The 15,516-nt window shown below is 52.6% G+C and overlaps 1 protein-coding gene across 1 annotated transcript in view; it reads left to right on the top strand.

Annotated features, from left to right (window-relative positions):
- Nucleotides 1-367: 367 nt before the first annotated feature.
- LOC132463108 (receptor-type tyrosine-protein phosphatase S-like) overlaps nt 368-15,516 on the top strand; it is a 28,218-nt gene continuing 13,069 nt past the window's right edge. The window contains exons 1-17 of the mRNA XM_060059048.1: nt 368-395; nt 500-1,011; nt 2,247-2,445; nt 3,512-3,648; nt 3,933-4,077; nt 6,915-7,322; nt 7,730-7,923; nt 8,133-8,159; nt 8,390-8,507; nt 9,079-9,819; nt 10,752-10,846; nt 11,310-11,563; nt 11,755-11,842; nt 12,081-12,299; nt 13,068-13,225; nt 13,690-13,704; nt 13,935-14,047. Of these exons, the coding sequence (XP_059915031.1) occupies nt 368-395; nt 500-1,011; nt 2,247-2,445; nt 3,512-3,648; nt 3,933-4,077; nt 6,915-7,322; nt 7,730-7,923; nt 8,133-8,159; nt 8,390-8,507; nt 9,079-9,819; nt 10,752-10,846; nt 11,310-11,563; nt 11,755-11,842; nt 12,081-12,299; nt 13,068-13,225; nt 13,690-13,704; nt 13,935-14,047 (3,451 nt within the window). The remainder of the gene's footprint in view (nt 396-499; nt 1,012-2,246; nt 2,446-3,511; nt 3,649-3,932; nt 4,078-6,914; nt 7,323-7,729; nt 7,924-8,132; nt 8,160-8,389; nt 8,508-9,078; nt 9,820-10,751; nt 10,847-11,309; nt 11,564-11,754; nt 11,843-12,080; nt 12,300-13,067; nt 13,226-13,689; nt 13,705-13,934; nt 14,048-15,516) is intronic.

The raw sequence follows: 15,516 nt of genomic DNA, 5'->3' as shown, positions 1-15,516 counted from the left end.
GAGTTCGATCCACACTGTCCCCCGCCTGCCTGTAGCTATTCCTCAGCAAGCCCAATTTGCTCCTTAAGGACATATATCTGAATTAAGTCGCTTTAGATAAACGCCTCTGCTAAACGACTAAATGTTAAATGCTGTGTGCCAACTGTCACAGTCCAGACATCAAACCCCCTTTCTCCACCAGCGGGTTCATTTAAGTGTAGTTCACACGGTGGAACACCTGAACACGCTTCTTTGTTTTATCCATTCAAGTCAAGTCAAGTCACTTAATTTATTTCTATATCCCTTAATCACAGTTACGGTCTTTATGTCTTTAAGTGTTCTGGACACCCCTAACCCTAGCAAGGGAAAAGTCCCTTTATAATCAAGGATGCTTGGGAAGGATCGCAGAGGAGGGGGTCCCTCCTTTTAGGGATGTTTATGAGTGCAATGGGTGCCATGATTGACGTACATAATGATCGAAGCTTTAAGTCCAGCTAAATTGTTAGAGGAACTAAATGAGTCGTGTCTGTGTTGCTGAGGGGCCACGAGGGAGAGAGCTGGGAGCTGGCAGGCCAGGGATCCGCTCATGATCCCAAACCTCACCTCCTGTCCTTGTGTCCCGTCTCTCCCTCACTTCCCCCCCCCAAAAAAGCTCTGCCCAAGCCCCCCGGCACCCCCATCGTCACGGAGACCACGGCCACCAGCGTCACCATCACCTGGGACTCGGGCAACCCGGACCCCGTCTCCTACTACATCATCCAGTACCGCGCCAAGGCCCCCGACAGCAAGTACGAGACGGTGGACGGCATCACCACCACGCGCTACAGCATCGGGGGCCTGTACCCCAACACCGACTACGAGATCCGCGTGTCGGCCTTCAACAGCATCGGCCAGGGCCTGCCCTCCCTGAGGGTGGAGGCCCGCACCGGGGAGCAGGCGCCCGCCAGCCCGCCCCGCAACGTCCAGGCCCGCATCATCTCCAGCAACGCCGTGATGGTCCGCTGGGAGGAGCCGGAGGAGCCCAACGGACAGGTGAGGGGGGACGGGCCAGATGGGGAGGCATTGGGGACAGGTGAGGGGGGACGGGCCAGATGGGGAGGCATTGGGGACAGGTGAGGGGGGACGGGCCAGATGGGGAGGCATTGGGGACAGGTGAGGGGGGACGGGCCAGATGGGGAGGCATTGGGGGACAGGTGAGGGGGGACGGGCCAGATGGGGAGGCATTGGGGACTTTGTGGAAAGGCTTTCATATGCCGCTGATATTGAATTGATATAGAACTGTTATAATCTGTAATCAAAATCAATCATCATGAACGAGTTTTTGAAAAGCGCTGTAAAAAACGAATTTATTATTAATATCATCATAAGGATGATGTCAATAATATTTATCTCTCTCCCTTTCATTTATTTTAAAATGATAGACATATGTGCTATATTTAGAGGATATTTATATATTTTTCCTCTTAAATATCAGAATATCCAATACAGTGAAAGCTGACTCCAATTGCATCGCTGCATTATTTTGATGACGGTCTAATGGTTATTAAATTGCACATTGCAGTCTGAACAGAGTGATGACCAGGCCAGATATGAAGCTCAGAGTCACCATTACGGTTAAGGACATTGCACTCAGATGATATGTACAGGCAGGTGACCAACAGTTCACAGATAAAAGCCATACTTAATGTAATCCTGAGAGTCGCAGGGCAGTGGTCACAGAGGCCCTTAATGAAACGTCTGCCCGACCCCTGAAGCGTTAATGTTTGTTTATCATCTGGGAGACGGCGGCGGCCATCGCAGCGAGAGGGTTTCACCTTGTGACAACGACCTACACAACTAAACCTGCTAATCCATTTGACCCCGCGTAGTCAAATAGGGAAAATAACGTCATGGATTTAGAGCCTTACCTGTGTTGGTCTAGTCGGACCAACAAACAAACAAGGGCAGCATTGTGGATTAGCATGCTGCCGGACGGCGATGGAGATTACAGTGTTTAATACCGTCAGGGATGACCTCAAAAAACCCATGACCAGGAGGACTAATATCACTCCTCCACCACCAGCCTCCTCCATGAAGAATAACAGCTTTACAGTCTGTCCGTCTGGTGCCTTCTCTCGCTCTCTTCATCCCCTGTCATCTTCTCTGTGTTTGTGTGTTTGTGTGTGTGTGTGTGTGTGTGTGTGTGTGTGTGTGTGTGTGTGTGTGTGTGTTGTGTGTGTGTGTGTGTGTGTGTGTGTGTGTGTGTGTGTGTGTGTGTGTGTGTGTAGGTGAAGGGGTACCGCGTGTACTACACCATTGACCCGTCGCGGCCTATGAACGAGTGGCAGATCCACAACGTTCAGGACAGCGTGATCACCACCATCCAGTACCTGATCACCTCCGAGACGTACCACATCCAGGTGTTGGCCTTCACCTCTGTGGGCGCGGCCTTCTCAGAGCCCGTGCTCGTCAAAGTCATGCCTGGAGGTCAGTGAAATGCCGTGTGTGTGTGTGTGTGTGTGTGTGTGTGTGTGTGTGTGTGTGGTGTGTGTGTGTGTGTGTGTGTGTGTGTGTGTGTGTGTGTGTGTGTGTGTGTGTGTGTGTGAGAGGGATATGTTTATAATGTATATGCTATTTGAAATAGAGGGAAAGCAATGTGGGTGTGGGTGTGAAAAGAGAGGGTGTGTTTGTGTCTGTGTGTCTGTGTGTCCTTGCATGTCAGAGAGAGAGAGAGAGAGTGAGAGTGTGTCTGTGTGTCCTTGCATGTCAGAGAGCAAGAGAGAGAGAGAGTGTCTGTGTGTGTGTATTTCAGAGTGAGTGGTGTTTGTGTGTTTGTGTGTAGGCATGTCGCAGAGAGCATGTGTGTTTTTGTGTGTGTGCATGTGTGTGTGTGCATGTCAAAGTGCCCTTGTGTGTAACTCTGTGTGTGTGTGTGTGGTGTGTGTGTGTGTGTGGTGTGTGTGTGTGTGTGTGTGGTGTGTGTGTGTGTGTGTGTGGTGTGTGTGTGTGTGTGTGTGTGTGTGTGTGTGTGGTGTGTGTGTCTTCCTATGGCAGCTGGGCTGTAGGTGTGCTTGTGGGTAGATGTATACCTTCCTTACGCTGGCTATTTATGCAGAATGTGTGAGTTAGTGTGAATAGGTCATGTAATCTGCATGCCGCAGCATAAATTACCACTTAGTAGCTAGCCTCATTGAGTCATGTTGGCGGGCAAGCCGGAACTGCTGCTTTTAAGTGTCTGCCATAAACCAGAAAGCAAACACCATATAACTATATAGCACCATGAAATTCTAATTTGATAATAAAGGAAAATAAAGGAAAGACATTGGGTGGCAGTATAAAAATACAAAAGTGATCTGGGGCTCTGGGTAGGGCGCGGGGGGCGGTTATAGAAGCAGTTCGTTTTTGGTTTCCTTTAGTTTCTTTAGCTTTTTCTCTGCTTTGATGGTTGAAAGAAAAAGGGAAACATTGCAGTGTTTGTGTGACTCATTGTTAAAAAACAATTTTTCTGTCTACAAATGGGGAGTCTAAATTAACACTTCGATGTTCCCTACAGTGCCGGGCCAACCGGGGAAGTTTAAGGTTGGCAAGGTGACGGACACCAGCATCGAGCTGACCTGGGAGCCGGCCTACACCAAGGAGGGCATCGTCAACTACGAGCTGCTCTACAAACCTGTCAAGTTTGGAAGTTTGGTACGACCTTTCAGTTTCACTTTCTCTCCTTTCTGACCTCAGTCTAAAAACCCACTTCATACCTCATGGAGGGAAAAATCTGATAATATTCCCTAGAACCACACATCTGACCTCTCTCTCTCTCTCTCCCTCTCCCTCTCCCTCTCCCTCTCCCTCTCCCTCTCCCTCTCCCTCTCCTCTCCCTCTCCCTCTCTCTCTCTCCATACTTCTTTTCATCTCTCCCTCTCTCGCCCACATTTTACTTCACTTCGCTTCACTTTTGTCTGTTCTTGCCTGTCACACAGGAGAAGCTGACCTTTGGGCCCAGGAACTCTTACACGGTGGAGGGGCTGAAGGCCAACACTGAGTACTCCTTCACCCTGGCTGCCATCTCCAACAAGGGCATCGGGGCTTTCACCAACGAGCTGGTGCAGAGGACATCACAAGCCAGTACGTCTCCAAATGCCACCCCGCCGCCTTGGTTCACTAATGTGCTCATGAGTGTATACACGTCTGTACACAAACATTCCCGTGTAATGGACCTGCACGCACACACACACACACACACACACACACACACACACACACACACACACACACACACACACACACACACACACACACACACACACACACACATACACACACAAAATGCAAGCCTACTTGTGCATACACAAAATGTGCACCTACAAACATACACGCTAATACGCACACACTTACCCCTGTATACGCACACCAATAAATATTTATGCATTTAACCGACACACACTCAAACACACACACACATACACACACACACACACACACACACACACACACACACACACACACACACACACACACACACAGACCAATTAAATTGTCACTGCACAATATGTAAGATACACACAGACACAAAAAGGTACAAGCACAAAAGAACAATACGCAACACACAAACACAAAAAAAGACACATGCAATTGGTGTTTTCTATTTTCCCTCAGCGGTGGATTGGCTGTTTTGTCATTACTGTCGCCCCCCCCCTCTATCTCGTCTATCTATCACCTACCCCCCCCCCCCCCCCCCCCCTACCGTGCTCCAACCTCTCTGCTCCACCCTATATGCACGGAGTGTGCCTTTCTTGCTCTACTCATCCTCGCTCATTCTCCGACCGCAAAACACGCTGACAAATGGAGACGGAGTGCGGGGAGCAGCCCTTAATGTCCCTGCCCGCCCCTTTCTTCTCCCTCCCTCACGGCCACTCTGTCATGCTGTCACACTCCTCTGAAAGAGTTCATCTGTTTGGGCTGCTTTTTCTTCCCCCCTACAATCAATGGGAAGCTGGCCAGTGGTGTGGAGGATAAAGTGATTGCTAGTGATTGGTCGGTCGCTGTTGGCAGGTGAGTGGTGGTTGGTCGGATGCTTTCGTCCTTGTCGTTAAACTTGGATCCTCTCCCCCGCCTCGGCCGTGTCTCTTCTTCTCCGTCTGCCTAATCACTGTAATTCCGGCGATGAAGGCCAAATATGAGTCACTGCTATTCATATGACAAATTAAAAGCGCTCAGGACCCACTCTCCAAGAGAGGCGGAAAAAAACAAAAAAAACACTTTAGTCCGAGAGAAGAGAAGAGAGAGAGAAGAGAGAGAGAAGAGAGAGAGAAGAGAGAGAGACAACCGAGCAAGGGAAAGAATCCAAACAAAATAAGTAAAGAAGTAAAGTCAAGCAAAGCGATCCGGAGCTCTGATACGCGTCGGCGTCCAAGAAAGAGGTAAGCCCTTTGTACGTTTATATATATATATAAAGTATAAGTCTATAAGAATAAGTGTTCTCCACTGCAGTGTGATAAATCAATGTGTGCTCATACCAGATCATGTTTCCGGGGGCTGGCCGCGTGTTGCTGGATTTGATGCGCCCGGCTGCCCTACCCTTTACCTCTAAGTTGGGGAAGAAAAGGCAGCTTGGGTGGCACTGTGCTGGGAGTGGCAGAGGGCAGGGGAGGGGGACGCCGGCAGATAAGCAGACGCTTTCTCGCAGGAAGAATTCATTTCCCGGAGAAGGTTGGGAGCGCCGCGCTATCACGCGGGGCTTTGGTGCACATCTAGATTGTCTCCCCGGGGAGAAGGAGGAGGCGCGCTGGGTACGGCTGAGTGCGTAGATACTTGAACCTGCCAGCCAGGACCTCCTGCACTGCCTCGCATAGGTGCAGCAGGCGCAACGCACACCCTCAACCGCAAGGCGCTGCTTTGTTGGTTAGCGGGTGCGTTTTTGAGGGAAGGATGGGTGCTATGTATGTACGTGTGTGTGTGTGTGTGTGTGTGTGTGTGTGTGTGTGTGTGTGTGTGTGTGTGTGTGTGTGTGTGTGTGTGTGTGTGTGTGTGTGTGTGTGTGTGTGTGTGTGTGTGTCATGCCTGTGATCGAGGGAGCTGAGTGTTTGTGTGTGTTTGTAGGTGTGTCTGTTGCCTCGATATGTGTGTTTGTGTGTCTTTGCGTGCACGCGGTTTAGGGATGTGGCTTTCTCACGGTTGTTTTTACGTGCGCATGCATGTGTGTGCGGTTGTGCCATTGAACCCTGATGCTAAAAGATCGCTTTTTTTTTCCCCCCAGGATGTTTTTGAACGATGTCTCCATCTCCCGACTGCTGTTGTTTAAAAAACAAGTCAATGCATCAATCCCTCCGAGTGCCTTTCCCCACAATCTCTCCCTTTGTCGTAACCTTCGTCTCCGGGGCCGTCTTCTTGGCACAGCGCGAGGTGTGTGTCACGGTGAACACCTCCGCCTCTCGTGTCGCCGAGCACCTCGGCGGGGCCGATAGCCGTCCACCGGCCCCCCGTTCCGGCCCCCCCCCCCGGATTACACCGCCACGGCCCCCTGTGTTCTGAGGGGTCCCCCCCGGGGGTCTCCTCGGCTGGGGGGGTTCAACCCACTACGGGCGATGGGCTCGACGGACACAGACGCTCGGCCTTCGAGCCTCTCGAACGTCACGCCCTGCCAGGCCCCCGCTCACGTAGCCCCCCCCCCCCCCCCCCCCCCCCCCCCCCTCCTTTACAACGACGCCACGTGAATAGCGTATTCACCGAATTATGAAGAGGCGAAGTCAGGGTCGTCGCGCGCTATCCGTGTTGATTTAAGAACGGCTCTCGGCCTCACGATGTCGCCCTCACTTACATTCTCTTATAATTGTGGAATTAAATTTGCTTCTTGATTTCATGTGGTTTCATTTCTTTCCTTTTCTATATCTGTTCCTTTTGCTTGGCGCTGTCTTCCCCTCCCTTGCCTTGCCTCAACCCCCCCCCCCCCCCCCCGACACCAGACCCCTGTTCTGTTCAGGGCTCCCCCGTAACCCCCTGCCAACTGCCCTCCCTGCCCCCTGTCCAATCAGAGCCCGGGGCTGCACCCGAGGGCGTGTCCTGTGAGAGCGCCAGCTCCACCTCCCTGAGGGTCAGGTGGACCCCGCCTCCGCCGGCGGGGGCGGGGAGCGGCGCGGCGCGCTACGAGCTGAGCTACTGGCCGCTGCCGGGGGAGTCGGGGAGGGAGGCCCTGCCCAGGGGCCCGGGGCCCCCGGGACCCCCGGGGCTGGAGGTGGCCCCGGACGCGGGCCAGGCGCTGGTGACGGGGCTGAGGAAGTGGAGCTGGTACAACGTGTCCCTGGCCTCGGGGCCGTCCTCCGACGGGGAGGGGCCCCGGAGCCCCCCGCTGCTCTGCAGGACCGCCGAGGACGGTACGTATGCAGCGGGGCGGGGGGGGGCACAGGGGGGCGGGGGGGGGGGCACAGGGGGGCGGGGGGGCGGCACCGCATTGACCTTTATCGTATAGATTTTCTAATAGGTCAGTGGATTAAGTGTGTGTGTGTGTGTGTGTGTGTGTGTGTGTGTGTGTGTGTGTGTGTGTGTTTGTTTCTATCTGTGTGCTTCTTTGTGTGTGCGTTTGTTTTACTGTGTGGTTGTGTGTGTGTGTGTGTGTGTGTGTGTGTGTGTGTGTGTGTTTGTGTCCACGCATCTGTGTTTGTGTGTGTGTGTCTGGTGTGTGTTTATGTCTACGCATGTGTGCGTGTGTGTGTGTGTGTGTGTTTGTGTGTGTGTGTGTTTGTATCCACTAATGTGTGTGTGTGCGTGTGTGTGTGTTCAGTGCCCGGGGCAGCCCCACGTCAGATAGATGTCAAGCCGCTCAACTCCTCAGCATTTAGAGTGGGCTGGCGATCGGTGTTGCCGCGGTTACAGCAGGGTCAGATCCGCGGGTACCAGGTGCACTACAGCCGCGTGGAGGGGGGGGAGTCGCGGACCCTGCCCCGCATCAAAGACCTGCTGCTGGACGACGCCCAGGTGAGACCCCGCCGGTCGGGGAGAAGGAATATAGTGCTGCTTGTTATCCTTCTGAATGATACATAGCCGCGCTGCCAGAGGCTAATGTCTGGAACCGCATTAAGCTCAGTCTCGTCTGGCTGTTTTTTTTTTCTGTCTTTTGACTCGTGTTTCCCAATTGCTCTCTTTGTTGCCAATGCCTTCCGGATGTTTCCTGTCTCTGGGACAAGATGGAGGCGGATGACTCCACTCAGTATGTGAGTGCAGGAATACCCGCCCTCGTATATGACATGAAATATGACTTGACATCAAGTGAATGTTACATAAACATCCCATTAAGGAATTCTCACAGTGCGGCAATTACATTACCACACGCGTACCCCAGTCATTTCTCTCTTTTTGGCATAATGCGACTTATGCTACTTACAACTCCTTGTTGTCGTCCCGGGGGTTTGATGGTTGTGTTGTGGTTGTGTGTTGCCGATAGGAAATGATTTTGGGGGGGCTGCGAGCAGAGACTCTGTACTCTGTCTCCGTGGCCGCTTACACCACCAAAGGGGACGGGACCCACAGCAAAGCCAAGCTGGTTCCGACCCCAGGGAGAGGTGAGCATATGGCGCGTGCACAGTTCACTGCACATGATTTAGTACACACACAGGAACACACACACACACACACACACACACACACACACACACACACACACACACACACACACACAAACACACTCACATACACACTCTCTCTCTCACACACACACACACACACACACACACACAAACAAAGAAGCATATACACACACACACACACACACACACACACAAACAAAGAAGCATATAAACACACACACACACACACACAGGAATGGATCTTTCAGTTAGCTACGCCAGAAGCCTTGTTATCCCTAATAAGCAGAAAACCAATGGACAATAAAACAGAAAACATTTTTATTCGAATGAATTAAAATGTATCACACGTTTAATTTTGATAGCGCTTCTCACACTCAAATACCCTTTTACAATGGCAATCACGCACATGAATTAAAAACCCTGCAATGCAAATTCACATGCAAACCACTTCAAGTGGAGGCTTTATCCTCAGCACAATGGCAACGATGCTTTCAGATATCAACAGCCGTGATTGGTTTTCTGCGTGTTTTTTCCACCTTGTCTGCAGTCCCCGGCCCCCCGTCCCTGTGGCTGCGTCCAGAGGCGGGCCCCGCTGTGGTGGCTCGGTGGGCGGCCCCCCCGGGGGACCCAGAGACGGGCTCCGCCTCCCAGGGGCCACCGGTTGAAGTCCTGGGGTACCGCCTGCAGTTTGGGCCGAAGAACTCGTCCCTCGGCGCCCCGCTGGACCTCACCGCCCAGAACCGGACCCACACGGTGCAGAAGGGCCTCCGCGAGGGCTCCACCTACGTCTTCCTCCTCTCCGCCCGGAGCCGGGCGGGCTACGGACAGGGAGTGCGTCAGGAGATCCAAATCCCCGAGTACCCGCCGTCGGGATTCCCCAGAATAGGGGACTCTGTGAACGCCACCTGCTGCTCCCTCCAGCTCTCCTGGCTGCCCCCTCCCCCGGAGGAGCGGCACGGCGCCATCACAGAGTACACCTTGGCCTACAGAGAGGCCGAAGAGCTGGCCAGGCCGCCGTCCGTGGCCTCGGCCGGCTCCACCGCCGTGCCTGGCTCGATAGTGGGGGCTGGCGGCACTGCGACGCCTGGCCCCGCTGCCGCCGCCGCCGCCGCCGCCCCCGCCGCCGCCCCCCTGTACCAAGTGTCTATCCCCGCCTCCGAGTCTGAGTACACCATCCTCGGCCTTAACCACAGCTCAGCCTATGAGCTCCAGCTCAGGGCCCACACCAAGGCGGGGGCGGGCCCGCTCAGCCCGCCGCTGGTGTGCCGAACCCTGGCCTTTGAGACAGGTAGGGCTGGGCCTAAGGCGAGAGATCTCCCCGCAATCCCCCTCCCCCTCCACCTTGTTTGAGCACTGTTCCTGGGCGGCGGTTTCACTTCCTCCCACTGTGACGCTAACATTGCCCCCCCCCCCCCCCCCCCCCGCCGGGGAGAATAGTAACAGAACTCTGGGCCGGTTCTTACAGGCTGGTCCCCCCCCCACCACCACCCCCACCCCCACCTCTGGCTGTCACCAAGGCGGAGTGCTATACAGTCCAAAGGAGCACAGCTGCGCTTTCCCCTCCTCAACCTCCTCTACTCACTCACTTACCAACACCTTCATCACCTACCCTTCACCACCGGTGGAAGCAGGCTGAATGCTTATGGGTGTTTGCCTCGGGAGCGCTGCTTATCACATTCCCTCAGGTAAAAGAGTCAGAGCAGGGGATGGATGTAGCGCCCGAAAAACGCCCCCGGGGTAAGTAAAGTCACGGGCTAAAAATGAGCTGGAAACGGCACACGCCGCTGCACCTCAAGGTATGATTATTTTCCTATTTCTTTTTGCATCTGATTGACCGCCACAGCCACAGCGAGAATCCAAAACTCAAACCCTTTCGCTAACCGTTTGACTTGTGTGACCCAACCTCTCACGGAAAACACGCTTCATCAGAGAATGTGTCATGTCACATTCCTCCAATCCTGTGCGCGCGTCCGACTGTGTGCCATCCACGACTCTGCGTCACCCCCCCCCCCCCCCCCCCCCCCTCCTTCCCTTCATCCTCCTGACATTCTTGTGTTGTTTCTCTTCCCCCGTGCGACAGAGCTGACCAGCATGTACTCCTCCCTCGGTTTCACAGGTCTGCAGATGGACCACACAGAGAGACTGTTGAATTGAAGACGAGCTTGGTTTAAAGGCCGTTCTGACTTTCGGTTTTTGGTGGGGCTTTTTTCTTTTTCGCAGATGTGCCGAGGAACTTCTCCGTCAATTTAGCCACAAAGACCAGCGTTCTTCTGACCTGGGAGTTTCCAGAGAGCACCTATCCGTATCGCTTTACTGTAGGTCTATTCACTGGTACATGACGGTATATATGTATTTATGCATTGAAATGTGGCAACCTGTCTTTACAGGGTAACACTTTACTAATCCCTGGAGGGACATTCAGGTGCACAGCACAGAATGAGCAGAGGATTCGATCACACGTGCCTAGAATTCAAAAGACGCTCTGTAGTAACAAGAAATACTAGTATAAAGAACCATATCTGTTTAAGTCAAGATGTTTAATGCTTCAAAATAGTAATTGATAAAACAGTGTAATACTCTAGACTCTAGTTAAGTTGGGGCACGACTTTGGGAAGAGCCACAAGACATGCATCGTATACAAAGCAGACAAGCACTTTTTCTTACAAACAGTCAGTTCAGTGCTAGCATCAACCCTACCCCTGCAGTACGTTCACCGCTTGTCGCGCAGCATGTGAACCCTGAGAGGCTGACCGGCGCCTCTCCCCCTCCGGCATCCAGGTGGAGTACAACCGGCAGAAGATGGAGGTGGACGCGCGGCTCCGGAAGGCGGTGATCCCCAACCTGCAGCCCGACACCAGCTACGACTTCAAGATCACCTCGCCGGAGGGCAACATGGGGGGCCTGCGCCACCGCATCAACGCCAAGACCTCCCCGCCCATCACCATCCGCCGGCCCGAGGTGGACCACACCCGCGACTCGGAGACCACCGTCACCATCATCCTGCCCTCTCTGGAGACCCGCACGCCCGTCAAGTAAGCCCCCACCCCCATGGACACGCCCCCCTGGCCGGAGATCGCAATGGATGTCAAAATCTTAACTTTACTTAGAATTTCGAGGGGAAACATGTTTTGTCGTGAAATGCTCAAGAGAGAGCCGGTTAGGTGTCCATCATGGATATGTACGGCGGAGATAGCGACATTAGTTTTCCCCCTTGTGCTTGAAGGAACGTGTACGTGGTGGTGGTGCCACTGAGGAGAGCCAAAGGCGCCATCAAACACCTTAAGAGCCCCGATGAAATGGACCTGGAGGAGGTAGGAGCGCAGTGCCAAACAGCCGCCGAAGCCTATTCATTCTACAAAGAGAAATAAGAAAGGCCGTGAGAACTCGGTTCCGTTGAAAATCTTTGGACTCTGTGGAAACGCTTAAATGTCAGCGGCGCGGCGCGCCATAAATCACAGCGAACGAACATGGTCGTCTCTCCCCCGTCTCTCCCCCCTCTCCTCCCCGCCTCTCTCCGCCTCTCTCCGCCTCTCTCCGCCCGCCTCGCAGCTTCTCAAAGACATCAGTCAGCGGCAGCGGGACACGCGGCAGCAGAAGCAGGTGGACCTCCGGAGGGCGTACATCACCGCCCGCTTCACGCCGGGCACCCTGCCCGCCTTCTTCGCCCTGGGGGACCAGCTGGACTACGGCGGCTTCGAGAACCGGGCCCTGGAGCCGGGCCAGGAGTACGTCTTCTTCATCCTGGCCGAGCTCAACGCCACCACCGGGGTAGGGGGGGCCGCGCCGACGTCTCTCGTGGTCTCCGAACAGGGCTTGAACTTCAGAGTGCATCATGGGAGTTTGTGTTGCAGATGCTTCATCATAGCACTCTGGTCATAGGGAGAGGACTCGTGTGGCTCCTAAATCAACGTTAATATACCGTAACCGTGGCTAATGAAAACGTTGTTTTGCCGCGTCTCGCATGAGGAACACTGTGGCTGTTTCAAAACCAACAATGTCTCCCCTCATTGGGACATCATTTCAGGATTAATTAAGAAACAATGACCAGAAAAAATGTAATAGCTAGCATTCAAATGCTCCCAAAATGGCGGCAGTCGTTGCAATGTGACGCTGCGACGTACAAACTCTAGAACTCGCTCTAATCCTCGTCCTCGTTCCCTCACTCCTTCCCTCTCTTCCCCTTCCCTCCTTCGACACGTAATGTCTTAGTTGTCTGAACCTTGTCACCAAACATTACAATCAATCGGCCCTGCTGCTAAAACAATAAAACACATGTCCGTCAAACCAGGGCCGAACAAAAAGGCAATAAAACCCTGCGTTTGCGTCGCGCATGCTAATAAAGAGTGACGCCTCCTTACGTTTATTGGTAGCGATGCCTTGCCCGGGTTTGCTTTATGTGGGGTTTAAATTAGAATGGGCAAACAAACCATAAAACAATACAGACACACTGCACAGACACACATGATGCAGTGTCGTCTCTGGACTCGTCATCCGCCCCTCCTTTTTCAAGCATGTGCACATTGTGTGTGATTTCAGAAGATGTACGTAGCCAGTCCCTACACTGACCCTGTGATCGCCCCGGACTCGGACCCGCAACCCTTGGACGCCGGGGACGGTCTGATCTGGGTGGTGGGACCCGTCCTGGCGGTGGTCTTCATCATCTGCATCGTCATCGCGATACTCCTCTACAAGAAGTGGGTCAAATGCCTATAGGTTCATTACATGAGGAGGTGGTACGCGAGGATCCCGCCGCTATTCACACACTGTTTATCGGGTGATAAAAGCACCCGCTGAATAGTATGATAAATTTGGCAAACGCCAAAATAGACGCCTTTTTGTGTGATCCTTCCTCAAAAGGTTGCCGTTTGATTCCACGGTTCTTATATTCGTTCCGTGCTCAACCCTTTTCGAGAACCGTGCGTTGGATTATGATCAATTCAGTAGTCGTCCCAGTCTGTTCGAGCAGCTATCAAACATTCTGACCCTGACATATGCATGTGTGATGTGCCCAGAGCCATCAAGCATTTGAATACTAATGCGTTAATATAGATTTTTTTTCCCCCCCACTCCAACAATGTGTCTTTTCTAACAATGTGTTCTTCCCTTTTCCTCCTCTGCTTCTAATTATTTGGTGTGCCTGCGCTCATTGCATTGGAAGCAGCAAGCCTGACAGGTAAGATTAAGCAAATGTCAAGTCTGTTGTTATTTCAGCCCAGAACAATTAGCAGATACCTTATCTTAGAGAGCGGACACACACAAGGCTCCTGGAATAATACGCCAACAAACACCCTGCGGATTCAAATCAGTTGGCATGGTGATGGTATGTCATTACTTAGTCTGCTTCTCTCCCTCTCCTTGCTTCAATGTGGTATTTGGATATTTGGCTAATTGGTCCCTGAGAAGCAAACGCAAGGACTCTGAGCCCGGCACGAAGAGCCTGTTGAGCAACGCAGAGATGATGGCCCACCACCCCACCGACCCCGTGGAGATGAGACGCATCAACTTCCAGACCCCCGGTAAGCAGCGCCTTAAAGGCACGCCTCAGCCGGCGGTGTGTGCAGCGGGTACCAGGCGGGCCTTTGGGCTCATGTTAAGGAATTCTAAAGCTGTTGAAATGATCCGTGTTAAGGCTAAGAGGGGATAAGGCGATCAAAGACAATAAATCTGCCGGCTCGGGCTTCTTCGGGAGCCCATTAAGATAGTTTGTGATACAGGAAGCCACAGACTCAAGACAACCATCTAGGTCAGCTCGCACTTACTTGGCAGTTTGCCGTTTCTTGGGGGGGAGATGAAAATGGAAAATCAGAAGCCCTAAAACTCAGGTATTACAGTCAGTGGTTAGTCACAGTGGTGAGTCACGACGGAGCGATGGGATTCTGTGACCGTCTCCACCCCGCCCACGCTCCACCTGCCAAACCCCCGTATCGGCAGAGCAACGCGCGGACCAAATTGGCATCATTATTTCAGAATCCTCCTGTGATTCTTTACTCATATCTATTTTTTTGGTATAAAGCAAAGAAACATTTGAAGTCCTGCGAGTGTTCCTGGTTAATATTGATCCTGCTTCAGAGCGTTGCCGTCGTTAGTTCTCCTCCACCAGAAAGTGCAGCAACCCCCCCGCGGCGGAGCTAAGTCCGCGAGGCCCCGCCCCCTGCCGTCTGTCAGATCTAGCACAGCAGATGTTCTTGTTATGGAATTAGTCCTCCTGCTTCCTGTCTGACTGGCTGCTGCTGCTGCTGCTGCCATTTCATCCGCGAGGCTCTCTGCAGAAGCACGAGAGCCTGGCTCCGTGATCGCTGGATGAATCGCCCGCGGGCGGATTCTACAGCGGGGGCGATTCAGATCGAGATTTGTTGCTGGAAAACGTTGCGTGACAATGGATTGGTTTGAGCAATTTTTTTTCATTTTCGTCAGCCGGGGAGATTATGGTGCGCACAATACATTAAACGACACAATCTCCCCGCTATTCAAATGTCTTTCATCAACTCGGAGGATTAGGATTTTGCGCCCCTTTTAGTTTTCAATTTTATGTCGTTTTTTTTCAGGGTAATATTAGTTATTACAACACCATCCAAGAACTCTCGTTATTCATTCAGAGAATAACGAGAGTCATTCAACCTTGAATCCCCCCCCCCCCCCCTCCCCATTCTACACCGAACACACCAACTGATATTCCTCTGCTTTATATGCGGCAAGAAACAAGACAGGATTTGTTTCAGGAAAATCCGATGTCAACTGAGGTCACTGCGGTCGTGACGGGAATGTTTTGCGGTGATTACTCTTGGAGGTCGCCGCTATTCATCACTGAAACTCTGGTAGCAGGCAAACGATTTAAATACCTGTAATGGTGCAACATACATTACCACGATTAGATTGATGGTTTATGTATGCCGTAACGAGAAAAAAAATTGAAGCGAAAAATGCATTAGAGTGCTCCTGGATGGCAGCCAGATAGTAATATAGTTTTGATCCAGTGCTTCTGCGC

Source organism: Gadus macrocephalus, chromosome 8 (genome assembly GCF_031168955.1).
Source record: "Gadus macrocephalus chromosome 8, ASM3116895v1".
NCBI lineage: Eukaryota > Metazoa > Chordata > Actinopteri > Gadiformes > Gadidae > Gadus > Gadus macrocephalus.
The sequence above is the reverse complement of the archived record's forward strand: the minus strand, read 5'-3'. Positions and strand labels throughout refer to the sequence as shown.